Raw genomic sequence first — 24,656 nt, 5'->3', positions numbered from 1 at the left:
GTTCCAGAGGACAGAGCGGTGAGATGGTGGGAGAGTGCACACAAAGAGGCAGGTCCAGGCTTAGAATGAAGGAGAGAAATGTGTGCACGGCTGGAGGAGGAGGAAGAGGGAAAGGTGGAGGACAGGTCTGGAAAGACTCCAAGGGAGGGAAATGATGGGTGTGGCTAAGACTCTGACCCAGGCCTTAATCTGCTCCCCACCCTCTGGCGGCGGCTTCCGACCTCATTGGGTTCTTCTACAAGGACTCTTGGGGCGGGATGGGATAGCGACCACTGGGAGGTGGGGTGCCAACGGCCCCGACATTAAGTCATGTCAAGCAGGGATCAGAATAGGGGGCCAAGAAGACGGGGAGAGGGGCGGGTTGGGAGCACCACGCCTGGAAGCTGGGTGTTTGTTGGAGCGCAGGGTAGGAGGGAGACGGACAGCGGCGAGGGGCGGGTTGGTGCTGGGGCAGTGGCGCTGGCAGTGGGGACCCCAACAATGCTGCTGAAGTGCGACTGGACCCAGGGCTCCTGAAGGTGGGACGGCTAGGAGAGAAGACTGAAAAGAAAAAGAGTGGAGCAGAGGGTGGGGGCGAAAGTAGAGTGGGACAAAGGGCACCCAAGTGGAAACCGAGAGTCCTTGCTGAGGGCGGGGTGGGGGGAAAGGCGGAGCCAAGACTGGCCAGGGGCATCCTCCCCCTCCCCTCGCTCCCCCCCCACCCCCCAGCTCCTGCTCCGCAGAGTTCCTGGCGCACCTGTTGGGGAGAGGGAAAGGGACATTTTGGTGCCCGAGGGACTTCGAGTCCAGAGGGGCTTTCACTGAGCTTGGGACTTCCGAGAAGACTCCGCCTCCTCCCCACCTGCGGTAAAAGCCCGGCAAGAGAAGGGGCGTGACCCTGGTGCTCAGGTTTCTTCCTCTTCACCTGGGCCTGGAGGGGTGGGGACCAGGACTTCCGGCTCAGGTGAGTGTCCCTTCGGTGACGTCAGGTCACCCTCGGCCGCCCCTCCGGCCCCTCCCTCCTCGCGCTCCCGGTGCCCGCGGGGGCGCGCCCCCACCGCCCTACATATACTCAGGTGCGCCGCACCTGTCCGCCCGCACCTGCCCGCTCACCGCTGAACGACCTCTCCTTCGCACTGCAGCCTCGGGCCGACAGCTCAGGGTACTTTGGGGACTTCAAGCACCCGGGGCCGCACCCGTACGGCCCCTTCGCCTTTTGTCTGGGAAGGGTCGCGGAGCGCGCCGGAGGGAACCGCCTGGCCTTCGCGGATCGCTTCTGTCGACCACCAGTCCTGATCCCTCGGCTGTGAGACCCTTGCCCCGCCGGAGGGGTGGATTTGTGTTTACTTTGGTGACAAGATTTGCAGGCACTCGACCAAAAACTTTTTTGGCTCTTTGGGTGACTTAAAACACCCACGCCCGGAGCCCCCCGTCTCTTTTGAGGGCGGAAATGGCCAATTCGGGCCTGCAGCTGCTGGGCTTTTCCATGGCTCTTCTGGGCTGGGTGGGCCTGGTGGCGTGCACCGCCATCCCGCAGTGGCAGATGAGCTCGTACGCGGGCGACAACATCATCACGGCTCAGGCCATGTACAAGGGGCTGTGGATGGACTGCGTCACGCAGAGCACCGGCATGATGAGCTGCAAAATGTACGACTCGGTGCTCGCCCTGTCGGGTAAGGCCGCGGGACCGACGGGCCGGACGCGCCTAGGGCCGTGGTCGCGGGTGGGTGCGGGGCCAGGCCCGAGGTCCCATGGCCTGACGCCCTGGGTTGCGGGGGAGTCAGGGTGGTGGGGGTGGAGAGGAGGAAGCGTAAGCGTCGAGCCAGGACGGTGCGGCTGGTGCTCTGGGGCTGCACGTGCGCGCGCCGCGGGCTGGCTGTGCCCCTCTTCATCCCCGGACTTGGCGGCAGGCGGCCCTGTACCTTCCCGGGAAGCTGAGTCCTGGGGCGGGGCCTTCCCCTCTCCCCCTACCCCGAGGAGGCTACGGCCTCCATCTCCCGCCCTTTTCGAGGACAAAAGGCGGCACAGGCCGTGGGGTCGGACCGAGGGCCGAGGAGCCGTGCGCCCCGTAAGATCTGGACTGCCGCCTGCGGCTTCTAATCTAATCGGCCGATTAGCTGAAGCCACAAACCGTGGCCTCGATAGTGGGGTCAGAGCTGGGAGGAAGGCCGGGATCTGAAGCCGGTGCTGGGGTTTCTGCCACCGCCTCAACTACTCTTCGTTGTCCCTCTTCACCCTTCCCCCTCCCCGGGGCAGTTTCATCGAAACCCTGGCGCCCCGGGCGGATCCTAGAGCCGAGAGGGCGGGGCAGAGCGGGAAGGCCGCGGAGTTCGGAGGGGGCGGGATCCACCCGCTCCGGCCTGCAGCTTGGACGCCGAGGGGGCCTCAGGCCGCGGCGTGTGGGCGCGGCCGGCGATTCAGAGGCTGGAGCTGCCTGAGGGCCGCTCGCTTTTCCAGCAACGAGGGCATCCTTTCCCTTTACCCGCAGCGGCCTTGCAGGCCACCCGAGCCCTAATGGTGGTCTCCCTGGTGCTTGGCTTCCTGGCCATGTTCGTGGCCACCATGGGCATGAAGTGTACAAACTGTGGGGGAGATGACAAAGTGAAGAAGGCCCGTATAGCTATGACTGGAGGCATCATTTTCATCTTGGCAGGTGAGCAACAGGTCCAAAGTGGGCCCGAGGAGTCTCTTCTTGCCCATCTTGGAGGGGTGAGGGTGGGCACGGTGCTGGTTTGGGGGGGGGCGCACAAGATCTGAATCCTCTTCTCTCTCCAGGTCTTTGTGCCTTGATAGCTTGCTCCTGGTATGGCCACCAGATAGTCACAGACTTTTATGACCCCACGGTCCCCACGAATGTTAAGTAAGTATAGGAGTCCTGCCTAAGGGGAAGGTCTGGGGTCCTGAGATCAGGAGAGGCAGGCCAGGGTTTCTGACCACAATTCCCTCTCTTCACAGGTACGAGTTTGGTCCTGCCATCTTCATTGGCTGGGCAGGATCCTCTCTGACCCTTCTGGGAGGTGCACTGCTCTCTTGCTCCTGTCCTGGGAGTGAGAGCAAAACTGGGTATCGTGCACCTCACTCCTACCCTAAGCCCAACTCGGCCAAGGAGTACGTGTGAGCTGGACGCCCTTGCCCCAGCCTGGCAGCCTATACGCGTGCCCAAACATCTAAAAGGAACTGGGGCAGAGCTCAGCCCATGGGCAGGGCGTGGAGCAGAAGCCTGCGGTCACTCCAGCCCAGCACACCATGTACAGTTCCCTGGGGGGTTGGGTGGGGGAGACAAAATGGGGAGGATGTGCTTTTTGTACAGTAATAAAAGTATGTTTTGGAAAGTAGGCCTTTTTTCCCCCATCTGCTTTCTCCCAACCCAGATCCTTGCAGGGAGCCTAGAATCTAAAGTGCAACTAGTTCAGTTAAAAAAACACTTCGTGAGCACCAATGGTGTGCAAGGCTGTCCCAGCTCCACCATTTCAGTCACTCAGACCCCAACATTTTGACCTTTGACCCTGAAAGACTCTGGCTCTAAGCTCTTGCTTAGCTACCGAACAGTTTTTGTTTTTAATTAAAAAAATAAAGATTTTTATTAGGCTTAGGGGTGGTGGTGTTCCTATTCCCTCACCTTCCCTTATGCCCCCATCCCACTTTCTGTCCTCATTGGAAGCTGCTCCCAGGCTCATGGGTCACAGGGCAGGGCCTCCATAGACATAGGAACACAGATGGGGGAGAGACAGGGTAAGGCCAGTGCAAACAATGGAAGGATGGTTATGGGCCCAAGGTTTCCCTCTTCCCTTTCCAATTACAGTCTGGTCAAATGTCCTGGCCAGTCAAATATCTAGGTCATCATCTGGGTCTTCTTGGTCCAAGTCATCATAAGCGTCTGGCTCATAGAAGATGTGGCTGGTAGCCTGGCCTGGCCCAGGGCGCAGTAGAGCCTGCTGTCTGAGGAGAGAGAAGGGGAGAATTGGTGGTGTCGGTGAGGGTGGGTAACAGTTCATGTCCCCGTTCCTCATGACTTTGACTCCCTCTTTAGCCTCCATGTTTTCTTGGTCCCCGTGCCTTTGTCTGACCTTGTTCAGTTAGCAATGAAGCAACACTTGGTACAGAGACAGATACTCTTACACCGCTCTCCTAATAACACCCTAAGTTCTTAGCAGCTTGGGGGCAAGGATTGTGCTGTAGTCTTGCTTCACCCGCCCACACACTGGGCACAGAACAGGCATCTACTAAGCCCTTATTAACCCGCCCCTGCCATACCCATCCAGCTTCCTGTGCTCCCGGCACCACTGCCTGGAGATAGGGCCACTTCCCCAGGGTCTGGTCTGGTTCAGCCCAGGCCCTGATTACTCGGGACAACTGTGGAGCTGGGACCCAAGGCTCTAATGGAGAGAAAGGAAACATAAAGGCCCTTTGCCATTGCTGGGGTTTGGGTGGGTAGAGAACCACTCCCCAGACTTGTCTCTGGAGGTGGACTTCAGTCTCTATAAGTCTGAGAGGTTAATCAACAACCTGCTATGGCCCCACCTCTCAGGCCAGTTGTTGGGCTCAACTCAGGACCCAGGCACCAAGGTCCCAACCTTACTTTTCCGAGCTGAACTGGAAGGGCAGGGTCAGGCTATCTTTGGCTTCTCTCTCTTTCTTGGACAGGCGAAGATTGAAAGTCAAATGATTCGTGGGGTCCACCTGTAGGTACAAAGTTTGCTACCACTCTGCCACGTAGCTGGAATCCTTGACCGCCCCCCCACCCCATCTCTGCAGTTTTTATCCTCTTTTCTCCTTTTTCCAGACCCCAAACTCCATTCCCTTGTTCTGGCTTGGCTCTCTTAGATACCAGGGGTGTGTGAGGATCTGGTTGGGGCTGGGGCTCTAGCAGGGGCCCCCCTTGGAGATCCAGGCTGAAGTCAGGAAGGATGGAGAACCACTGAGTCTGGGGAGAAGAAAGAAAAGTATTATTTTTTCCACCTTACTGAGCAAACCAGAAAGAACCAGGACTTGCCACCCCAGCTCCCCACCACCTATGTAACCAGCTGCTTCTGGCTCTTGCTTTTCACCCCTCCAAACCTCTCCACAGTGACTTGTTCCTCATCCCCCACCCCCACCCCAGGAACCACTCCCAGCCTTTTCTTCTCCTCCGTTTCCTGGAAGGCAATGTCTTTCATTGGTTAAGCTCACAGGATCCGAGTTTCCCAGGCTACAAAATAGGGATAATAAAATAATCGACCTCTCAGGGCAGCTGTGGACATTAAAGCAGGAAAGAAAGCCCAGGGGAGTGCTCAATCACATCAGCTATTTTACTGCTCTTTCTCTCTGACCCCAGCCTCCAGTCCTCCCCTGCTGCTCCTGACCTGGTGGGTCGGGTGCTGTCGGGGCCTTCGATAGAGGATGTGGGCTGAGGCCTGGCCCAGCGCCCCGCTCAGGGTCACCTCGGCCTGAGCAAGGCTGCTCAATGCTCTCACAGGGCCTGGGCCATGAAGCTCTTCATGAAGCAGGCCCAGCACACGCACCTGCTTTCCTGGGGAGGGACAAGAAATGTAGTGCATAGAGGGCAGCATGACATACTCAGGGTGGAGGCCTGGAATAAAATAGTGAAGAGGAAAAAAGGAAGGAGAGGCCTACATTCAGTCAGAGCTCTGCCATGATCCTGACTGACTGGGGCCAGTTTCACTGCCCTTCTGAGCCTCTTTCAGCCTTTACCTTTGATACACTTTCTTATCTTAACGTGCGTCAAATCAAGGCACTGCTCTGACCTCATTCCTCAGGAGCAACTCAAAGCCTCCAGGGTGAAACTCACACTTTCAGCATCTTTACTTTCCAGCCTCATCTTTTACACACCGTACCACCTGCAGTGTTTGGATCCTGCCAAGATACCAGTCAGTGCCTCGGATTCCCTTTCTTCTTCCCTCCCTTTTTAGTCACATTTACAGAGTGTCGGGCTCTACACTAAATACTTGCATTTTTAGTTGAACCCTATGAAATTGCTGACATTTGATCATATCTGACCCACAAAAGCAGCAATTCCAAGTGGTTCATTCTAACACTATAAACTCCCCATCTCTCCCGACTTTTACAGAGAAAACTGAAGCACTGAAAGGCCAAGCACTTTTACACAAAGCTGGGTGTCAGACTGTAAAGCCCATTCCAGTACCCACCGTACTTTAGGGCTAGTCCCGGTGCCCCCGGCTGGACAAATTGGCCTGGCTGACCCCTTGCTCTTCAAGACATTCCTTCCTTAAGGTACTCAGTGCATCCTTTATCACCATGGTCCTTATCAGACTATCTTTTAAATACTTGTTTACTTATCTGTACCCTTTATAGGACTTTGAGCTCCTGGAAGGCAAGGACCTGACTACAGTTAGCCTGCCTTTTCTCATTATCTCAAATTGACACACTGTATGTATTTAATGTTTGTTGACTGAATGAATGAAATGAATGAGGGAAAAAGAACTTGGAAAAGAAGAAAAGAGTGACTGGTAGATAGCATTATGGAGAAATCAAGAACTAGAATAAAGGTTAAAGAGATGGAAGAGGGCCTGAATGGAGATCCCTGATAAGTTTTGTCTTAGGGAGAAAGGGGCACATTCCTTGGCCGGGGAAATGTATGAGGGGAAGTAACAAAGGAGGAGCCTCACCAGGGCAGGGGTCCTGCCGGCTCAGAGCATGCAGGGCCTGGCAGAGTGTGGTGCAGGGAAGGTGAAGCAGCAGCCAGCTGAGGGAATCAAGAGCAACGGTGACAGGGCCAGGATCTGTCCTCCTGCACAGGGCTCTCAAGGCTTCCAGGGGGCCCCCAGGAAGGGCTTCCCCAGTCTTCGACCAGTTAAGAGGGTCTCTAAAGAGGTCATGGTAAACCAGCCTGCAGAAGCAAAATAAGAAGCGTCATTAGATTGCCCTCCACAGCCCCCAATCTTGAACTTCAGCTTCTGATCTTTCGATCTTTGTGGCTGTTTTCTTGATTTTCACCGATATCCTACATATTAGTGAAAAGTTTCTATTTATTTATTTTTCGGGGGTGGGTGGACAGTAATTAGGTTTACTTAGCCACACCCTCCCCTGAGGTTTTTACTGAAAGGTAGAATATAGTGATTAAGAGCACAGACTTTGGTGTCAAACAGTCCCAAGCGCCAAGCTTGGTTTTGCTACTTACTCAAGGTCACCTAACTGATACATTGCTTCATCTCTTTAAGACTTGGTTTCTTCATTTGTAAAATAAGAACACCAACCTCTTGATTTTGAGCATAGTGCTTGACACATACCACATGCTTGATAAACGTTAACTATCATCATTGTCAAATATCTCCCGAGTGGTGCCTCAAGCATGTCATTCTCTGGATGGATAAAGAGAAAGGACCTGATACATGGTTCCTGCCTGTAGAACAGCTTAGAGAAGGTCCAGAATGAAGTCCTGCGGTACTAATTACAGATAAAATGGCAATTCAGGAAGACACCGGCAAGGACCAGAAATCCTGGGAAAGCTTTACAGTGGCAAACTTGTTCCCAGACACCTACTTTCTAGCTTCTGCTTGTCTTGTGAATGCCATCTTAACATACAGCATCACCTCTCTCAAAGTAACTGATACAAAATTATGGCTCAACAGACAGATGTAAACAATCATTATCCTCTTACCTACCCAGGCTGGGAGGTAATCGTTCTTAACCAGCCAACATAGGTGGGTTCAGGAACTTCCTGATCTGGGTGATTTCCTCCACCCCACATTAGTCTAAAAATCCTGGAAATTCCACCTGCTAAAGTCCTTTTACATTTGTTGTAAACTCTCCTTTCTACTGCCGCTGCCTTAAGCAAGGCCTCTGTCACCTAACAGACTCATCAGAACAGGAATCATGTCTGCTTCATTCACTGCTCTGTCTCCAGTGCCTAGCACAGCTCCTGGTTCACAACTAGTACACACACACCAGAGTGAACCTGGATTACTGCAAGAGCCTTCCTATCTGGTCTGTCTATGTCCAGGCTACTGCCTCCCAACCCATTCTCCACGATGTGGTCACCGGACAAGTCTTTCTAACAGGTATGATGCTATTACTCTCCTACCAAGTTTTCAAATGACTCCCCACCGCCTTTAGGAGAGTATCTCTAAACTACTCTTCATGCTCTGTAAGACCTGTCACTATCAGGTGCCTCTTTCTGTCTGACCTCAGGAAGCTCTTCCATCTCCCATGAGCAAGTATGCCTTCCATACCTCCCCAATTTTGCATAAACTGCTCCCTCTGCCTGTAGGACAAGTCTCTGTGTAGCCTGCAGTTAGTGTTCATGCAAGTTTGGAATTCATGTCTGGATCACCAGATTCTGAATAACTCAAAAAGCAGAACATGTTTATTCTTATCCTTCAGTTCAGCCTTTAATGCTAAACCGTACTGTCGGTCTTTTATTACTCTTTTTCTCTCATCTTCTATGGCCCTTGCTTCAGAGTCTCCAGATACCACTCTTCATCATTCTTCTTACTAATTCTCACCTCCTGAAAGACCCATAACCATTCATTCAGTTAGTATTTTAAGTAGCTGGTACTACGTACCAGGTTCTGCGCCTGTCGCTGTTAAGGGAAGTTCCTCAGCAATAGAGATCCCAAATTCAATTAAATCTCTTCCAATTTGTACTCACCGACTGTTGATATTGGAGTCAAAACCTTCACGAAACTCTTCTTCGCTCACTTCACAGCCCAGGACGTGGACTTGCTCTCCACTGAGGCAGAGATCAAGGGGAGTGTCAAAAAGTGGGGCCCAGGCTCCCTCTCTGGGAGAACTGGGAGACGCTGGGGCATACTCACTACAGTGCTGATTTCTTGATAAGCGCCTTCAAGAGACTGCGCCCCTCCCACTCCACGGTGTCTGGGGAGAGTGAGGGAAGGATAAACAGCTTGAGAACACTGAGGTTTTCACATTCACCGACCGGTCGTGACCTCCACCCCTGGCTTGTAACCCACGGCCCTTCTTCTCCACTTCCGCCCCTTGAGTCCCGCTCCAAAGCCCCTGTGTCTGTGACCCTCACCCCGTAGCAGCACCATGCCGCCAAGAGCCAAAAGCGACTCCAACATCTCCAACACGCTTTCCATCCCTCTTCCGACGCCCTCTGATGGCGTCATGGCCCACTGCCCGACCCCCTCCAAATGAAAGAGGCGGGGCACCCAAGATCCCTCCCACCTCTAAGACCTGACAGTCTGGAGAGGCGATTAGGTTCACCATCCTAAGGCGACTCATGCGGAGTGGCTCCTTCCGAGCCGTGGTGCACAGACGTAGGGACGACGCCTCTCTCTACATTTTTGTGACTAGGGCGACAAGAACCGTTGGGGCAGTTGTCTGTGGGAGGGGGAGGTGCCCGCGGGAGTCCGTCCCACGGCCCGAGCCTCGGGGTCATGTGACAACAACCCGCCCCGCCCACTCCGTTTGAGGCGGGGCTTTTCCCGCTCTGGGCTCCGCCCCATCATCACCTTCCGCGCATGCGCGATGCTGGGGCCTTGTTCGGAGCACGCTCCACTTTTCTTATCCCCACCCCCCACAGACCCAGTCAGGGAAACAGCAGTCCGGGTGAAGCGAATACACGTCACCACCGGAAATAGTGTCAGAGGGGAAGAGGGGGAAAGAAAGGAGGAGGGAGCCCTTTGGGCGGTAAAATGGCGCCTGTCAGAGTGGGAAATCCAGCTGCAGAGGCTGCAGCCCCGCTCCCGAGCGGCTGAGGCACTCCCCCGACTTCGGGGAGGGGGAGGCCGCTCCGGTCCAGCCATCCACGCCCTTCGGCTCCCCCTCCCCTCCTTCCCCGCTCTTTCGTTCAGCCGGCCCGTTCACCGCCACCGCGGTCCTTCGCGCGCAGCTGCCCCCGCCCGCCCCTTTCCCGCGGGCAGCCCCCTAGCGCGCCTGCGCAGCGGGCCACCCTCTGCTTCCCCCTTCCCCTCCCCCTTCCTTCTCCCTCCCTCCCTTCTCCCTAGCCCCCTCCCCCATAGCCCCCCTCCCCCAATTCTCCATCCCCTTCTCTCCTGGTCTCGGAGGACCCCTCCGTAGCCCGACCTGTCTCGGTCTGCAACCTCTGCGAAGCCGTCTGTGCCACTCCCCGCCCATGTGGGCCCCCGCCGGCTGCCCACGCCTGTCCCCCAGCTCCCCGTTCTGCTGGGCTTTCCCCTCGTCGGGGGTGGCTTTCTGAGCCGCCCGCTCCGTGCCCCTCTCTGCAGCCTCTCCTGCCACTCGGGGCCCCCGTTCCCCCTCCCGGTGGCGGGGGGCTGCCCCCGGGGGGCTGGCGGAGCTGGGCCGCGGGGGCCCCGGGGCCGGCGGTGCCGGGGTCATCGGGATGATGCGGACGCAGTGTCTGCTGGGGCTGCGCACGTTCGTGGCCTTCGCCGCCAAGCTCTGGAGCTTCTTCATTTACCTTTTGCGGAGGCAGATCCGCACGGTGAGCCTGGGTGGGCGCTGGTGGTGGTGGGGACCTCTGTCAGTGGTGCCCACGGGTTTTCAGTGTAGGGCCTCTCTTTGGGCCTAGGAACCGAGTCCTGGCGGCAGCTTCTCTCGCTAGAGAATTAGAGCGCCCTTAGCTGGGCCTGGGGTGGGATGGGGAGGTGGAAGACCCTTGTAGTAGAACCGAGGTGGGGGGGCAGCTAGACGGGAACAGGATTTGGCAACTCTTGGGGGCTAGGGTGGTGGGTGGGGCGCTCTTTAAGAAAGCTGGAGTTGTTGCTAAAGAAACCGAGAGGCGGGGAACACCTGTTTGATGGCAGTATATCTGTTGATGTGGGCTTGTGAAAGACCCTCTTATTATTTGGAACCTCCGTGTGTGTTTTCTTATAACAAGGGAGAGGGAGGTTCATGTGCCAAAGGTGGGGGTGGGTGGGAGGGCATATGTGACAAACAAGCATGGGAATTTGGGAAGAGCCTTGGATGTGAAGGAGAAACCCCTGCAGTTCAAATTAAGGGAATTCTTCCAAAAAGGTCCTGAAAACTCATTTCATACTGTGAGTTTGAATATTTGGATTTATTAAGACTGGGACTAAAGAAGATGCCTTTATGATGGACATCTTTAGTTGTAGAAGGGAGGACATTGAAGTTTGGGTGTCCTTATCAGAATACCATGCTTGTCAGAATGTGAGGAGACGCTTGTTTCTCCAGGAGACCCCCGCATTGTGAGGGATACTGTGGGGAGTGTACCTAAGTATCTCTGGGTTCCCTCACCCAGAGCTTTTCTCCAAGGTCAAAGCTCCTTATGCTCACATCATTTAACAAACTTGCTCTTGTATTCTCATCACCATGGGGGAGAATCCTCTGAAGGAGTCTGGGGAGGATTCAGTGAGCTGGGGTACAGAGGACCTCCGGTCTGTATTCTGGCATACCTCAATAAAACTTGAAGGAATAAAGCCAGGTAGGGGCTGCCTAGGTCAAGGAATTTCCAGATAGCCCTGAGTGGTAGAGATGGTTGACTTACTGATTTGGGGATTGGGCCTGGCCTTGGATTCAGTGTCTCCTTTACCAATCCACTCCTTCCACTTTCTGATTTAGGGTGAGGATTGTTTCTGGGTGCTCATGGTTATAGGCAGGGCTATTTCCCTGAGACAAGGGTTAGGAGGGAAGAAGAGCCTGTGGTCTGAGATGCTGAGATGTGTGTAAGGAAAACATGTTAGCTGCTGTCCTCTCTGCCTGGCTTTTCTCGGAGCATCCCCCTTTCTCCCTGTAACATATCAGTTTTCTGTTCTGGGTGCAGGGCTGGGCTCCAGCCCATCCAGAGACAGGTTCCTTGCAAAATTGCTCTCCTCTGGGCAGCACTGACCCCACAGCCTTTTGTCTTTCCTTTCTTCCTTTCCAATCTGGTTTCTCCCCCACCCCCTTTCTGGCAGATGCTTAGAGCATTCCCTACATGCCCAGCATGTGCAACCCAAGATAGCAGTGCAGGACACCCGAGCTGTGGCGGCCCTCATCGCAGCCCCGCGAGAAAAGAAGAGCAGATGCCTTGGGATTAGGGAGAGGGCCCTTTGGTTTGCAAGTGGAGAACTTTGTTCTAGTGAGCCTTGGGATCTAGGGAGGGACGGAAGAGCATTTGTTTGTGCTTAGAAGAAAAGAGCAGAAGTGGCAATTGCCAGGCTTTGCATGAGAGAGATATGAGTGTTAGAAACAGGAGCCTCTAGAGAAGGCTTGGAGAAGCTGAAGGCCATGGTGGTGACGTCCTTGTTCCTTGCTCACCTCCCACTCACAGCCCTTACTTCACTCTGTCCTTCTCGATACCCTATCAGTCTGCTTGGCGAGTGGGGCTTTCCAGCGTTCTCTGCCTTGCCCTGGGTACCAGGATACGGAGGCTGTTCAGAGGGCTGAGGTTCTCTGCAACTTGTGACTTGGCTAGTAGAGACAGAAATGGACAGGTGGCTGGTTAAAATAGGCCTGGTGGCCCTCAGCCAGAGGAACTTAGCTGACCTGACAACCCCTGGATTCCCTCATCCTCTGTTACCCTTAGTGACCCAAGGACCTCCCCTCCTGACTCCAACCTCCTGTCCACCAAGGAGTCTGAGGCTCTCAGCTCCCAATGGGAGGTGATGGCAGTTGTCACAAAGAATCCTTGCAGTGGAGGTTGGGAGGGCCAGGCATTTCTTTGTTCCGAGTGGTAGGATAATATGGTTAAGGGGGCAGGTTCCTGGGTTGGACTGCATGTGTAGAATCCTGGTTCCCCCACTTCATTGATTCTAATGTTAACTACAGTGTTCTAGGAACATAGCCACAATCAAGACAAAATCCTTGCTTTCATGGAATCGTCATTCTAATTAAAGGGGCAAACAACCAAATAAGATAATTCCTAGCTGTGTGGTCTTAGGCAAGGTATTTAATCTCTCCAAGCCTTGGTTTCTTTTTTTTTTTTAATTGAATTGTAGTCAGTTTACAATGTTGTGTCAATTTCTGGTGTACAGCACAATTCTTCAGTCATACATGAATATATATATATATATATATTATGTATATACACTTTTTTTTTAATCCTTGGTTTCTTCATCTTTAAAACAGAGATGGGGGAAGGTAAAGCTCAGTGGGAGAGTGTGTGCCTAGCATGCACGAGGTCCTGGGTTCAATCCCCAATACCTCCATTAAAATAAATGAATAGCTAAAACCGAGATGATATTATCGTTGTTGTTGTTGTTGTCGTTGTTGTTGTTAGGAGTTGTTTTGAGGATTAAATGAAATAACCATTAGTTACTTACACGATGACCAGTATCTGGTAGACGTTCAACACATGCTACCTATTGTTACTGGGGAAGATTTCCTTGTTAGGGGTTCTAATCCTCTCTCTTGCTATTCCCAGGTAATTCAGTACCAAACTGTTCGATATGATATCCTTCCCCTATCTCCTGTGTCCCGGAATCGGCTAAGTGAGTATGCTGGCTGGGAAGAAACCTAGGTGAGGTAGGGTTCAAGGTCTTGGCTGGAGGTTGGTTGGTGTTATCCCTTGCCATTGTGGTTCAGGCCAGGTGAAGAGGAAGATCCTAGTGCTGGATCTGGATGAGACACTTATTCACTCCCACCATGATGGGGTCCTGAGGCCCACAGTCCGGCCTGGAACGCCTCCTGACTTCATTCTCAAGGTGTGTGGGGCTGGGAAGTGATGGAATGGTTATGTCTGTTGTTCTCCCAGATTCTTTCCCAATCCCAGAGCATCTGGTCCCTGGCCCTGTCCCATCCCCTGGCACCAGTGGCAGCCTGAAGGAGGGAAGCAGGTGGTGGGGGTGGAGTGGGGTGGGGTGGGTCCTTTAGGCCTGTGTTGCGCGCTCAGCACTGCTTCCAGCCCTTCCCTGTTCCTCTGCAGGTGGTGATAGACAAACATCCCGTCCGGTTTTTTGTACATAAGAGGCCCCATGTGGATTTCTTCTTGGAAGTGGTGAGTTTGCAGAAGCTAAAGGGAGGTCTGTGATGAAGGAATGGTTTTAAGGTTCTGGGAACTTAGAGGATTTGGAGGAAGTAAGGGATTAGGGGAAATGGGTACAGGCAGTTTTGGAAGAGGAGGTTGTGGGATGGTGGGAGAATGGCTTTCATGTGGGTCTATTTGTTGTGCTGATGTAATTCTATTCTAACACAGACTTCCTACTCTTATTCTTGTATCTCTACTCTTACTGATGTATGATGCTTAGTTTGAGGACATTCAGAATTTTGTGTCCTCAGAGACATTCAATGTTGCTGAAAGGCCCAAATGAGTACACTGGAGTCTTTGGGAAAGGGAACTATATATCTAAATGAACGATTACCTCTTCTGACACCTTCCTCTTCTCCAATTTATTTCAGGTGAGCCAGTGGTACGAGCTAGTGGTGTTCACAGCAAGCATGGAGATTTATGGTTCTGCTGTGGCAGATAAACTGGACAATAGCAGAAGTATTCTCAAGAGGAGATACTACAGACAGGTAAGGGGCTAGAGTCCAGGTCTAAGAGTGAGGCTTGGGAGGCAGGTCATCAGGGAGGGATGTGAGTTGAAGGCAGATGCCCTGGAATGGGACCCTCTGGGGGTGGGGGTGGGGGTCGGGGTGTGTGCATAATCCCCTTGTGGGAATTGGCTGCCTATGGGCATTGCTGGGATTGGGGGAGCAATCACAGAGGGCGAGTCTCCTTTTGATGCCCAGCTCATCCTGCCTTCCAGCACTGCACTTTGGAATTGGGCAGCTACATCAAGGACCTCTCTGTGGTCCACAGTGACCTCTCCAGCATTGTGATCCTGGATAACTCCCCGGGAGCTTACAGGAGCCATCCAGGTATGGGGGTAGGTAGTGAGTCTGGCAGGACTAGGAAGTGGTTCTGAGGAGGTATTCTGAACACCTAGAGCTGAGATTCCATGGTCTACAGTTGGTCAGGATGCAAGCTACTTCTCTTTTAAATGAGATACCCCCCAAATAGGTCCATTTCATAAATCAGATTTCTCATATCAAATTTGCTTCAGGAAAGACATTATGGTAATACATTTGACTAGAAGCCTCACACTAGCATAAGATACACTGATTAACATTTAATTTTATTTTGGAGGATAAATCACGAAGGTTTTACCTAGGTCACTGAGTTTGAGGGGGTATATATTTTTAAAGTAATGATCCCCACTCCCAAATAAAAGGAACAACACCCTGTCTCTCTTGAATCCTTTGTTCTCATATGCCTTTTCACCCACCCTAGACAATGCCATCCCCATAAAATCCTGGTTCAGTGATCCCAGCGATACCGCCCTTCTCAACCTGCTTCCGATGCTGGATGCCCTCAGGTAAGAGAAACTAGACAGATTCTGAGGAAAGGAGGAGGTGGGAGATCCCAAGAGGGAATAAACGTTTGTTCTGTTTTACTTATCTCTTTTCCCTTAAGAACGTAGCATTTGAACCCAGATCCTCTTAAAGCTTATTACTTTTAGCCACTGGGTTTTGGGCAAACTGAACCTCCGTCTCATGTGAAAGTGGTGATCATTTCTGCCCCACTTCTTAAGTGAGGCTGCCTTACTCTAGTCTTGTGAGGGTATCAACTCTAAGGACTCTACCAATGCAAGTTATTGTCGTCCCAGGTTCACCGCTGATGTTCGTTCTGTGCTGAGCCGAAACCTTCACCAACATAGGCTCTGGTGACAGCTGCTCCCCCTCCACCTGAGTTGGGGTGGGGGGGAAAGGGAGGGTGAGCCCTCAGGATGCCGTCTGATGCCCTGTCCAACCGTGAGGACTGCCTGGGCAGGGTCTGCCCTTCCCACCCCTCTGCCCTGGGAGCCCTGTACTCCCTATGGAGTCTGAATGGACACATGGGCCACATTCTGAAGCAGCCTCACTCTAACTTCGTGTTCGCACTCCCTGGAAACCCCAGACTGGGACATAAGCCGAGGCCTAGGAGAGCCGAAACAGTGTCTGGTGGAGAGACAGGACTGGCCAGAGTGAGAGAGAGACATTCGGTAATCCGGGAGGCTCAAAAAGAAGCCAAGCCAGCTTTGTTGTGATCTGATTTTTTAAAAACTCTTGTACAAAACGGATCTAATTCTTCACTCCAAGGGCTGGGCTGTGGGTGGGAAACTGGGATTTTGGGCCACTGGATTTTCCCCAAACATGTCCCCTCCCTTATTTTCCCATTTCCCCTTCTTTCTAGATTCCCTCAGACCTGTAACTAGCTTTCTCTCTCTCTCTTTTTTTTTTTCCTTTCTTCTCTTTTAAACCATGCATTATAACTTTGAAACCAAAGCTGCCCTAGGTCCTTCTCTGGGGTTCTGGGAAATGAAGGGAGGGGTCTTTGTTCACACCCACCCTTCCCCTAGGCAGAGGAGAAAGAGGCTTCTGTGGACCCGAGGGGTAGGGGCAAAGGTGGTGTTGGCTTTCCTCGGTGGGAAGGGTGTCAGTGACAGGATGGGTGCCCTGGCGGGGAGTGAAAGGACAGCTGTGTGTCTGGAGGGGACCTGAGCTTCAGAACAGCAGGACAGAGAAGTATGAAAAGAGGAGAAACCTGGACGCCGGGAAAAGCCAGGCTTTGCCTGGGGGACTGAGCTGAGCAGGCGCTACCCCCACGCAGCAGACGCCCCAGGCCCTCCCGGCCTGGCGGCCCCACCTCCCCAACGCCCCCCTCTCCAGAGCCGGCACTACTTCCTCGCACCCGCCACGTGACGCTCCGCCCTTCTCTGAGATCACATGATTTTTTTAGCACACACACGCTGGCAGTGTTCTTCCGCGCTGACGTAGTCCCTACCTTTCGGACCTCCTCTTTAGTCTCTATTGGTCCTCTCCTTCTAGGAACCTAAGCGTTTCTGTGCGGCTCTCCAAACATAGTCTTAGTTTCTGCCCTCCCCTATTTCCAGAGACCACTTCTACCTCCTGGGTACTACTTTGTTTTGGTGTCAACCGCCGCCTTCAGCGTACCAACATGTTTCGTGAATAGCTATCCTTGTAATTATCTGCTTTTTCCTCTGTGTTTAGAAAAGAACTTTTGGAGAACCAAGTCTCAAATTATGATTACCATCTCCTAGCCTTTTTCATCGTTAGCTTTTTAAGAGGAAGGTCGAGGAATGGGTTTTCAGTTACTTTTCGTGGAGAATAGAGGTCAACCACCTTTCCTACGACACTTGCGTAGCTTATAAATTGACTCCAAAGCGATTACGCTAACAGCGTGAGGTGGGGGCGGTCAGTAGGCGGTGCTACGCTAATAGCGTTAGGGCCCCTGCGCCAGTGGCGTAACGTAACAGGCGGGTCCGCCCTTGATGGTCGGGGGCGGGGTTGGTGAATAGGGAAGTGGCGCAAGTCCGGGATCGCTCCGCTGAATCCGCCCGCGCGTCGCTGCTGTCGCCGCCGCCCCCCGTCCCAGCCCCCCCTCCCCGGGTTCCCTCAGCCCAGCCCGGTCCACCCCGGTTCCCGGGAGGATGAAGTTCGTGTATAAAGAGGAGCATCCGTTCGAGAAGCGTCGCTCTGAGGGCGAGAAGATCCGAAAGAAATACCCGGACCGGGTCCCGGTGAGTACAGTAGCCAGGGCCGAGGGCGCGGGGCGCTGGCGCTGACGCCACAGGCTGGGCTTCAGTCCGGGACGGGCAGCGCGGGCATAAGGCTGCTGGCTGTGGCGGGGTTGGGAACAAGCCCAAAACTGCTGTCTCTGGGACCGGAGGTGAAGGGAGTGGGGTAGCGGTTGAACTGGGGGTGGGGGGATGTAGACGGGAGAGACAGACCTTGGGATTTGTGTGGGAGGTTGTAGGGCGTTTGACAGTCTGAGCTTCACATGGTCATTCCCCTCAGGTAGCCAGGTTTTTGAGATTGAAGCTCTAGTCGGGCCAGACAAATCATCTCCGTCTGATTAAAATAATTGTTTGTTATTGAAGCTCTATTCAGGGATCCTGGCTGTTTAGGTGAGTTCCCAACTCAGGGCTGCGCCGCGTGTTCAGAGACAAAGAGAAATAAGTCTGGGGTAGGTGTGGGTGCTAGGAATGTTGTTGAGTTCTTGACAGTTGGAGCTGTTGGGCTGTACACCTAATGCCTCCTAATTTTCATCTTCTCATTTTCAGGTGATAGTAGAAAAGGCTCCCAAAGCTCGGATAGGAGACCTGGACAAAAAGAAATACTTGGTGCCTTCTGATCTCACAGGTGGGAACATGACCCAATACCCAGGTTTGCTTCCTGAGGGTGGGAGTGCAGTCTTTATTGAAGGAGGCTCCCCAGAGCAGGTGTTCTTTTGAGGGTATTTGTGGCCTTTGACTTTATCAGGCCTTGTATTTTGGCAGTTGGTCAATTCTACTTCTTGATCCGGAAGCGAATTCATCTCCGAGCTGAGGATGCCTTGTTTTTCTTTGTCAACAATGTCATTCCACCCACCAGTGCCACGATGGGTCAGCTATACCAGGTATGGTGACTAGGAAGTAGTGAAAGCTCTGGAGAGGAGTGGAAGCACTTGAGAAGCAGAAAGTTTTAAGTCAGCAGTTCTTGGATGAGCTAGCTTGCTTAGCTCTCAGTTTTATCTTTGGCTTTAAAATTTCCAGATAGCCCTGGTTGGGGATTTGAACAGGGCAGTGGGAGTAGAGAGACGGGAGAGAATAGTGAGCTGGAGCAACTGTTGTGATCCAGACTCTCCCCAGGCCCCTCCCCGTTCTAAGGCAGCAGAGTACAGTGAGAGATATTTTTACCCAGGATTGTTGCTAGGATAATACTGCTCAGTGGCTAGAGTCTGGGGCAAGTGAGCAGAAGGAGAGTCAAAGCACTGGTTGGGGGGGGGTCTCAAAAAAAAGGTTTTAGAGGAATGTGTCTAGGTGTAGGTGGTGGGTGGTTCAAGTAACTATAAAACCCAATTGCCTGAGCATGGTCATTTTCTGCCTTCACCCCAGGAGCACCATGAAGAAGACTTCTTTCTATACATTGCCTACAGTGATGAAAGTGTCTACGGTCTGTGAAGCTGCTGCGCCTGATGAGGGGGGTCTCATTCTACAAAGAGAGAGGTGGCCCCCCCCTACCTTGACCTACTCCTCCTTGAGGCTCAAACACCACCTCCTTTCTTCAGGACCTGCACTTCCTAATATTTGAGACCCTCCTCCAGACCCTCTAAACACTAGGGTTAATTGGGGAGATGGCCTCCAGTACCTGTCCTTTCTCCTTTCTTCCCTTTTCTTTACCACCTTTCCCGCTCTGCTTTAGACTTCAAGATTGTCAATCTCTGTCACATCCAGTGATTGTTTTGGTTTTTGTTCCCTTTCTAACTGCCCAAGGGGTCAGAACCCCAACAATCCCTTCTTTTCACTACTCTCTTTTTTGGGGGTAGGTGGAAGGGACTGAAATTGTGGGGGGAAGGTAGGAGGCACATCAATAAAGAGGAAACCACCAAGCTGAACTGGATTTCACTTTGTGTTGTTCCCATCCCCCTCTTGTTCTCTAGTCATCAGTGGTGGGGAAAGAGGAGGTTGGGGGGATATATATTTTGGCTTATCCTGTTTATGTTGGGTTTGTGTATAAAAAGTGTGCTTTTGTTGTGTTGGATGGACTACTCTGAGTATCGTTTCATGAAAGTTCAGTTATATACGTATGTATTGATTCTCTCCTGAAGTTAAAAAAGTTTTTTTTACCGTGGGTTCCTGTGGAGAAAGTTTAAAAGTACCTGCTTTAGATAAACACATCCTATCCAAGTTTGTCATAACCTTTCGGATTAAGGAAGAGATTTTCGTGCATGGGAGCTGGTAAAAGGACTCTGTCCTCAGATGTATGTCGCTTGGCCAGACTGTGCCAGTGTGGAGGATCCAGCAGAGTGGAATCCAAGGGAGGGAGAAGCCTGGGAAGTGGGAGACATTATCACTAACAGGACTTCATCCCCCAGCAGCCACTTCTCCGTCTGGCCGGAAGTGGGGCGGTACCCCGGGGGTGGGGGTAGAAAGAAGCCGCAGAATGAGGCAGTATGGTGGCCGAGAGTTCTAATTCCTTATTCCCCTTCTTCCTTAGCCCCGCCCAGCCTACATTTCCCAGGAGCCTGCGCGCACTCTTCCGTTCTCCCTTCTGCTCCCAATCTCCCCGCCACTCCCCGGGGGGGGGAGCGGGTTAGTGCGCCTGCGCCAACCCATGGCCTGCTGGGAACTGAAGTTCCTGAGGCGTATACAGTCCCCTTTCCGCTGTCCCTGTGCGGACTACAATCCCCTTGATGCACTGCGCGTCGGCATCCGCGAAGGGAGGGGGAGAGAAGAGGAGGAGGGAAGGAGGGAGGGGAGGAGGAGGAGGAGGAGGGAGCAGGCGGCCGGCGGCGCGGGGGGAGGGGGCCCGGTCCGGGAGTGCGGGAGGCTGTGGTTGAGGGAGGTGGCGGCAGCGGCTAGCGGACTCGAGTCACAACCAGGCCGAGACAGATACCTCTGTGGAGCGAGGCAGTAGGAGCACCGAGAACCGGAGGCGGCACCGGGATTCCCGGCTCAGGGAAGGGGGGCGCCGGACCGGGAGGAGGGGAGGGGGCGATGCTGGAAGCTATGGCGGAGCCCAGTCCCGAAGGTGAGCTCTCGACCGGCACAGGGCGCTGAACCGGCGTGGGGCGGGCGAGGAATCTATTGGCAAACTTGGAGGTCGAGCCCCGGAGCCCAGCGGGGGAGCGCGGGGAGGGGGTCGGGGGCCTGCCCCTGGAGGTTGGGGAGCGACGAGTTGAGGGATCTTGGAGAAAGAGGAGTGGGAGACTGGGTTGGGGGTAGTGGGAGATCAGACGCTGTGTGTTTGTGTGGAGGGGGGGATGGGGTGGGGAGTGGGAGCTGGAAACCCAGAGCTTCGGGGGTTAGGGGCCGAAAGGGCCTTCGGCAGGTTGGGGCCCTAGAGCTGGGAGACTGGGGAAATCTGGGGGCCGGAGAGTTGTTTAGGAGGGAGGATGTAGAAGAGGATTGAGTGAGGAGCCCGGTAGTTCGCCGAGGTGGGGGAGTTTGTGGCGGTGGTGCCGGAGCTCCCGGTAGTTGCCGCCGGAGATAGCCTGGTGATTGTTGGAGGGGTGAGCAGATAGTTGTGGGGCGAAGAGGGGGGTCGGTATTGTCTACGGTAGAGGAACCAGTACCAGAGGGTAGTTGTGGGGAGAGGGAGCCGTGAGGCGAGGAGAGCTGGGTAGTTTTGGGGGCGGTGGGGCGGGGTGGGGGTTTAAGACCGGCCAGTTGCGCGGCGGGGTGGGGGTTGATCGGCGAGGGTTAGAGCCAGGGAGTTGCGGAGGGTGAGGGGGCAGCGGCGGCCACAGCGGGGATTGCTGTGGAGGGAGAGAGTAGCTAGTTGTGGGGACCTAGAGTTTAGGGGTTCGTAACCTAGTGACTTGGTGGTGAGTCCGGGGGCGGGGGGGGGGGGCGGCGGCCGGAGGGAGCTCGGAACTGGGCCCGGGGGCCCGGCGGGGAGCCCGAGGCGCTTGAGACGGGGAGGGGCCAAAGCCCCGGATGGGGGCGGAGGGACGGCGAAATTGTGGGGAGCTTGGTATGGGGGGGCAGGTGGGGCCGCGTCCGGGTTAGAGCTCTCTGGTCTGTCCCGGCCGCGAAGTGGCGTTGGATGTGTGAGCCTGTGTGTGTTTAGGGTGGGGGTGAGGGGCGCGCCGGGCCTCGTGCTCGAGTAGAAGGGGCCGGAGGGCGGGGAGCGGTTCGGCGTGGTCATCCTGGACCCTGGGGGCCGACGGGCGGCGTGTGCAGTCGCGAAGGGCCCGGGGCGGTGGAGCGCGGCGGGGTGGGAACTCTGGGCGCCGGGCGCGTGTGAAGGACAGGGGCAGGCGGCAGCCCGGGCTAGGTCCGGGGAGCGGTATGGCGGGGTGGGGCGTTGAGAGAGCCGAGGAGCCGGGAGTCTAGAGAAACCGTGAGTTGGGGGGGCGGGGCGCCAGGCCTCCGGTAGGGGGAAGGGGAGCGCTATAGTGAGGCCTGAGAGGGCGCCGCGCCCAGGCTCCGCCCCTCGCGGGGCGGAAGGGGGAGCAGGGGCGGGTTCAGCCCATCTGGGGGCCTGCTGGCCTGGGAGAGGAGGGGGTTCACTTGGGACCTCGAAGGTTGAGAGGTGGGATTTTACACCGACTCTTGCCTAGTGCCTTGACTCAGCTTTTATTGCTTTCACAGATCCACCTCCGACCCTTAAGCCAGAGACTCAGGTGAGGTTTCCCATTCCTTTGCAACCCCCTTTCCCTCTCTTCCTCTCTATCCTACCTTTTCCAGATTCCTCATTACAGGGACTGTGCCTTTGGGAATGCCCCTCTTAAACTCCGTGTGATACATATTTCCTTCCTTTTAGCCACCGGAGAAACGTCGGAGAACAATTGAGGATTTCAACAAATTCTGCAGTTTTGTCTTGGCCTATGCCGGTTACATCCCCCCTAGCAAAGAGGTAGGGACAGGAGGACAGCTGGCTTGAGGGGGGTATCCTAGGGCTGTAGAGGGGCTGTTGAGCATCTGAGAGTGTATTACCTTATAGACAAAGCCTAGAAATTATATGTAAGTTTAGGGAAATGGAAATTTTGGTGAAAAAACTAGCATCTGGAGTGGAGAGACAGGTGTCTTGAGCAGCAGTGAATGGTCTTGGGGTACCCTTAAGGAAAGGTACTTTTGGATAAATTTTAGGAAGCTGAAAATGGTAACATGAGGCTGCACAGAAGCAGCTAAAGAAATAAGGCTCTGGTCTGGAGGATACAGTGTTGCAAAGGCAGTAGGCATTGGGGAAATGGCTAGAATTTGAGGGCAGAGGTACCGTGGGAAATGCTCAAGAGGAGATGCTGATGGGAACTGGGGTGGGGATGAGTTTTCTGAGTACAGTGAGAGTTGGTGGTTTTTGCAGAATATTTCGGTGTTTAAGCTTGGTTTGTAGAGGGGCTGAGATGACACTGAGCCCCCTGCTAACCTCGGTCTCTTCCCCCCTTTAAGGAAAGTGATTGGCCAGCCTCTGGCTCCAGCTCTCCACTGCGAGGTGAGAGTGCGGCAGACAGTGATGGCTGGGACTCAGCCCCCTCAGATCTCAGAACCATCCAGACCTTTGTTAAGAAAGCAAAGTCATCCAAGAGGAGGGCGGCTCAAGCAGGTCCCACCCAGCCAGGACCCCCAAGGTCCACTTTCCCTCGTCTACAGGCCCCTGACAGTGCCACCCTACTTGAGAAGATGAAGCTCAAGGACTCTCTCTTTGATTTAGATGGGCCCAAAATGGCATCTCCACTGTCCCCCACATCCCTGACACATGCCTCCCGGCCCCCTGCTGCTCTCACCCCCGTGCCCCTTTCCCAGGGGGACCTCTCCCAGCCTCCTCGAAAGAAGGACCGAAAGAACCGAAAGTTGGGGCCAGGAGGGGGGACAGGCTTTGGGGTGCTTCGGAGGCCTCGGCCAACCCCTGGGGATGGGGAAAAGAGGTCTCGAATCAAGAAGAGCAAGAAGAGGAAGTTGAAAAAGGCAGAGCGAGGGGATAGACTCCCACCTCCTGGGCCTCCCAGGGCACCCCCCAGTGATACAGACTCTGAAGAGGAGGAGGAAGAAGAGGAAGAGGAGGAGGAGGAAGAGATGGCAGCAGTAGTAGGGGGGGAAGCCCCAGCCCCTGTGCTGCTAGCACCTCCTGAGGCTCCTAGGCCCCCTGCCACAGTGCACCCCGAAGGAGCCCCTCCCACTGACAGTGAAAGCAAAGAGGTGGGCAGCACTGAAACAAGCCAAGATGGAGATGCCAGCTCCAGTGAAGGCGAGATGCGGGTCATGGATGAGGACATCATGGTAGAATCAGGTGAGAAGTTTGGGCCCGCCCAGGGGCAGCTGGGTTGATAGGTTTGGGGGTGTTGTGGATCCAAGAGCTTAGACAGAACACCAAACAAATCTTCTTTTCCCCAGGTGATGACTCATGGGATCTGATCACGTGTTACTGCCGAAAGCCCTTTGCAGGCCGGCCCATGATTGAGTGCAGCCTGTGTGGGACGTGGATCCACCTCTCCTGTGCTAAGATTAAGAAGACCAATGTCCCTGATTTCTTTTACTGCCAGAAATGCAAGGAACTGCGGCCAGAGGCCCGGCGGTTAGGGGGGCCTCCGAAATCTGGAGAGCCCTGACATATGCCATGTCTAGGCTGGAACTTCAAATGGCAACACGACTTGGGAACTGAGCCTCAGGGTCCTCAGTCTATTCCCTGGAGCTTGGACATTGTCCCACTTCAAGGCAGAAATTCCCAAGGGAGACTGGTTTGGAAATGAGTGTCTGATGTTCCTACCCTACCCCTCCTTCCCACCTTGTGGACTTGAACTAGGACCCATTGCAGTTGAGGGTGGGGAGCTGCCTGGGTCCGTAGACACTTAAGCTCTGTCCCTTGGACCTGCCACCACTCACTTTATGGGCCAGGGTTGGAATTGGGATGGAATGGGACAGTTGTCTATAAAACTCTAGTGTAAATATAGCACTCCCCTTCCTCATCTTTTCTTTTATCTCACTCCCCATTTATTCTCACCAGTTGTATTATTAATTTTGGACTTCCCCTTTTGAGCATGGCAGCTCAGAGGTGGAGTACCAACTAGAGCTTGGCCGAGGGAGGAAGGAAAACAGGTGACGATTCCCTCACTCACCTCTTTTGTTTTTAATAATATTGGCCAGCTGTTTGTACAGACAGCCTGCGTGTTGTAAATAAAGCAGAGTGGGCTCTTTTGTGTTTATAGCCCTCACTGACTGTGCTGCTTGGGAGGGAGGCTTTGGAAAAGCTGGCTGGAGGTGGAGCTGAAACCCACTCTTCTAAAGTCCCAGCCAAAAATGTTGCACTGCTCCTTTCCCATCAACCTTACGGACTCAGTTGGCTTTTCCCCATCTCATCCCCAGTCTAGG

The 24,656-nt window shown here is 54.1% G+C and overlaps 5 protein-coding genes across 8 annotated transcripts; 4 read left to right on the top strand and 1 right to left on the bottom strand.

Moving 5' to 3' along the window:
- Positions 1-455: 455 nt before the first annotated feature.
- Positions 456-3,316, top strand: CLDN7 (claudin 7). The gene is made up of 5 exons (XM_032498627.1): positions 456-943; positions 1,122-1,652; positions 2,468-2,632; positions 2,755-2,839; positions 2,935-3,316. Exons 2-5 carry the CDS (start codon positions 1,430-1,432, stop codon positions 3,095-3,097), a joined length of 636 nt encoding a protein of 211 aa, XP_032354518.1. The 5' UTR covers positions 456-943; positions 1,122-1,429; the 3' UTR covers positions 3,098-3,316.
- A 212-nt stretch (positions 3,317-3,528) lies between these two features.
- Positions 3,529-9,099, bottom strand: ELP5 (elongator acetyltransferase complex subunit 5). Of its 3 annotated transcripts, XR_004326670.1 has the most exons (9): positions 8,975-9,068; positions 8,754-8,814; positions 8,588-8,668; positions 6,606-6,826; positions 5,322-5,488; positions 4,808-4,903; positions 4,559-4,659; positions 4,234-4,355; positions 3,529-3,918 (listed from the first exon to the last, which is right to left on the bottom strand). XR_004326670.1 is itself a non-coding variant. In XM_032498624.1 (8 exons), exons 1-8 carry the CDS (start codon positions 9,066-9,068, stop codon positions 3,804-3,806), a joined length of 936 nt encoding a protein of 311 aa, XP_032354515.1. In that variant the 5' UTR covers positions 9,069-9,099; the 3' UTR covers positions 3,529-3,803. The 3 variants fall into 3 exon arrangements, 2 of the variants coding, with proteins under 2 accessions (XP_032354515.1, XP_032354516.1); XM_032498624.1 differs by lacking the exon at positions 4,234-4,355 and having other exon boundaries at positions 8,975-9,099; XM_032498625.1 differs by lacking the exon at positions 3,529-3,918 and having other exon boundaries at positions 4,559-4,903.
- Positions 9,100-9,566: 467 nt separating this feature from the next.
- CTDNEP1 (CTD nuclear envelope phosphatase 1) lies at positions 9,567-16,128 on the top strand. The gene is made up of 8 exons (XM_032498626.1): positions 9,567-10,366; positions 13,247-13,313; positions 13,408-13,526; positions 13,748-13,819; positions 14,221-14,337; positions 14,571-14,682; positions 15,095-15,179; positions 15,471-16,128. The coding sequence occupies exons 1-8, from the start codon at positions 10,265-10,267 to the stop codon at positions 15,529-15,531; spliced, it is 735 nt and encodes a 244-aa protein (XP_032354517.1). The 5' UTR covers positions 9,567-10,264; the 3' UTR covers positions 15,532-16,128.
- Positions 16,129-17,161: 1,033 nt separating this feature from the next.
- Positions 17,162-19,240, top strand: GABARAP (GABA type A receptor-associated protein). Its single transcript, XM_006175784.3, has 4 exons — positions 17,162-17,384; positions 17,928-18,006; positions 18,144-18,262; positions 18,741-19,240. The coding sequence occupies exons 1-4, from the start codon at positions 17,295-17,297 to the stop codon at positions 18,804-18,806; spliced, it is 354 nt and encodes a 117-aa protein (XP_006175846.1). The 5' UTR covers positions 17,162-17,294; the 3' UTR covers positions 18,807-19,240.
- Positions 19,241-20,131: 891 nt separating this feature from the next.
- PHF23 (PHD finger protein 23) lies at positions 20,132-24,492 on the top strand. 2 transcript variants are annotated; one of them, XM_032498620.1, is made up of 5 exons: positions 20,132-20,376; positions 21,942-21,973; positions 22,114-22,206; positions 22,740-23,577; positions 23,682-24,492. In XM_032498620.1, the coding sequence occupies exons 1-5, from the start codon at positions 20,343-20,345 to the stop codon at positions 23,894-23,896; spliced, it is 1,212 nt and encodes a 403-aa protein (XP_032354511.1). In that variant the 5' UTR covers positions 20,132-20,342; the 3' UTR covers positions 23,897-24,492. The 2 variants fall into 2 exon arrangements, with proteins under 2 accessions (XP_032354511.1, XP_032354512.1); XM_032498621.1 differs by lacking the exon at positions 20,132-20,376 and adding an exon at positions 21,374-21,397.
- The last annotated feature ends 164 nt before the right edge of the window (positions 24,493-24,656 follow it).

This window comes from Camelus ferus, chromosome 16, assembly GCF_009834535.1.
Source record: "Camelus ferus isolate YT-003-E chromosome 16, BCGSAC_Cfer_1.0, whole genome shotgun sequence".
Taxonomy (NCBI): Eukaryota; Metazoa; Chordata; class Mammalia; order Artiodactyla; family Camelidae; genus Camelus; species Camelus ferus.
The sequence above is the reverse complement of the archived record's forward strand: the minus strand, read 5'-3'. Positions and strand labels throughout refer to the sequence as shown.

Coding starts and splice junctions, on each gene's coding strand:
- CLDN7 (XM_032498627.1), top strand. CDS start 1,430: ATGGCCAATTCGGGCCTGCAGCTGCTGGGCTTTTCCATGGCTCTTCTG. Junction 1,653..2,467: donor CTCGGTGCTCGCCCTGTCGG/GTAAGGCCGCGG, acceptor CTTTACCCGCAG/CGGCCTTGCAGGCCACCCGA. Junction 2,840..2,934: donor ACGGTCCCCACGAATGTTAA/GTAAGTATAGGA, acceptor CTCTCTTCACAG/GTACGAGTTTGGTCCTGCCA.
- ELP5 (XM_032498624.1), bottom strand. CDS start 9,068: ATGACGCCATCAGAGGGCGTCGGAAGAGGGATGGAAAGCGTGTTGGAG. Junction 8,669..8,753: donor ATCAAGAAATCAGCACTGTA/GTGAGTATGCCC, acceptor TCTCTGCCTCAG/TGGAGAGCAAGTCCACGTCC. Junction 5,489..6,605: donor CCGGCAGGACCCCTGCCCTG/GTGAGGCTCCTC, acceptor GTCCCTCCCCAG/GAAAGCAGGTGCGTGTGCTG.
- CTDNEP1 (XM_032498626.1), top strand. CDS start 10,265: ATGATGCGGACGCAGTGTCTGCTGGGGCTGCGCACGTTCGTGGCCTTC. Junction 13,314..13,407: donor TGTGTCCCGGAATCGGCTAA/GTGAGTATGCTG, acceptor ATTGTGGTTCAG/GCCAGGTGAAGAGGAAGATC. Junction 13,820..14,220: donor TGGATTTCTTCTTGGAAGTG/GTGAGTTTGCAG, acceptor AATTTATTTCAG/GTGAGCCAGTGGTACGAGCT.
- GABARAP (XM_006175784.3), top strand. CDS start 17,295: ATGAAGTTCGTGTATAAAGAGGAGCATCCGTTCGAGAAGCGTCGCTCT. Junction 17,385..17,927: donor AATACCCGGACCGGGTCCCG/GTGAGTACAGTA, acceptor TCTCATTTTCAG/GTGATAGTAGAAAAGGCTCC. Junction 18,263..18,740: donor CGATGGGTCAGCTATACCAG/GTATGGTGACTA, acceptor CCTTCACCCCAG/GAGCACCATGAAGAAGACTT.
- PHF23 (XM_032498620.1), top strand. CDS start 20,343: ATGCTGGAAGCTATGGCGGAGCCCAGTCCCGAAG. Junction 21,974..22,113: donor CCCTTAAGCCAGAGACTCAG/GTGAGGTTTCCC, acceptor CCTTCCTTTTAG/CCACCGGAGAAACGTCGGAG. Junction 23,578..23,681: donor GGACATCATGGTAGAATCAG/GTGAGAAGTTTG, acceptor TCTTTTCCCCAG/GTGATGACTCATGGGATCTG.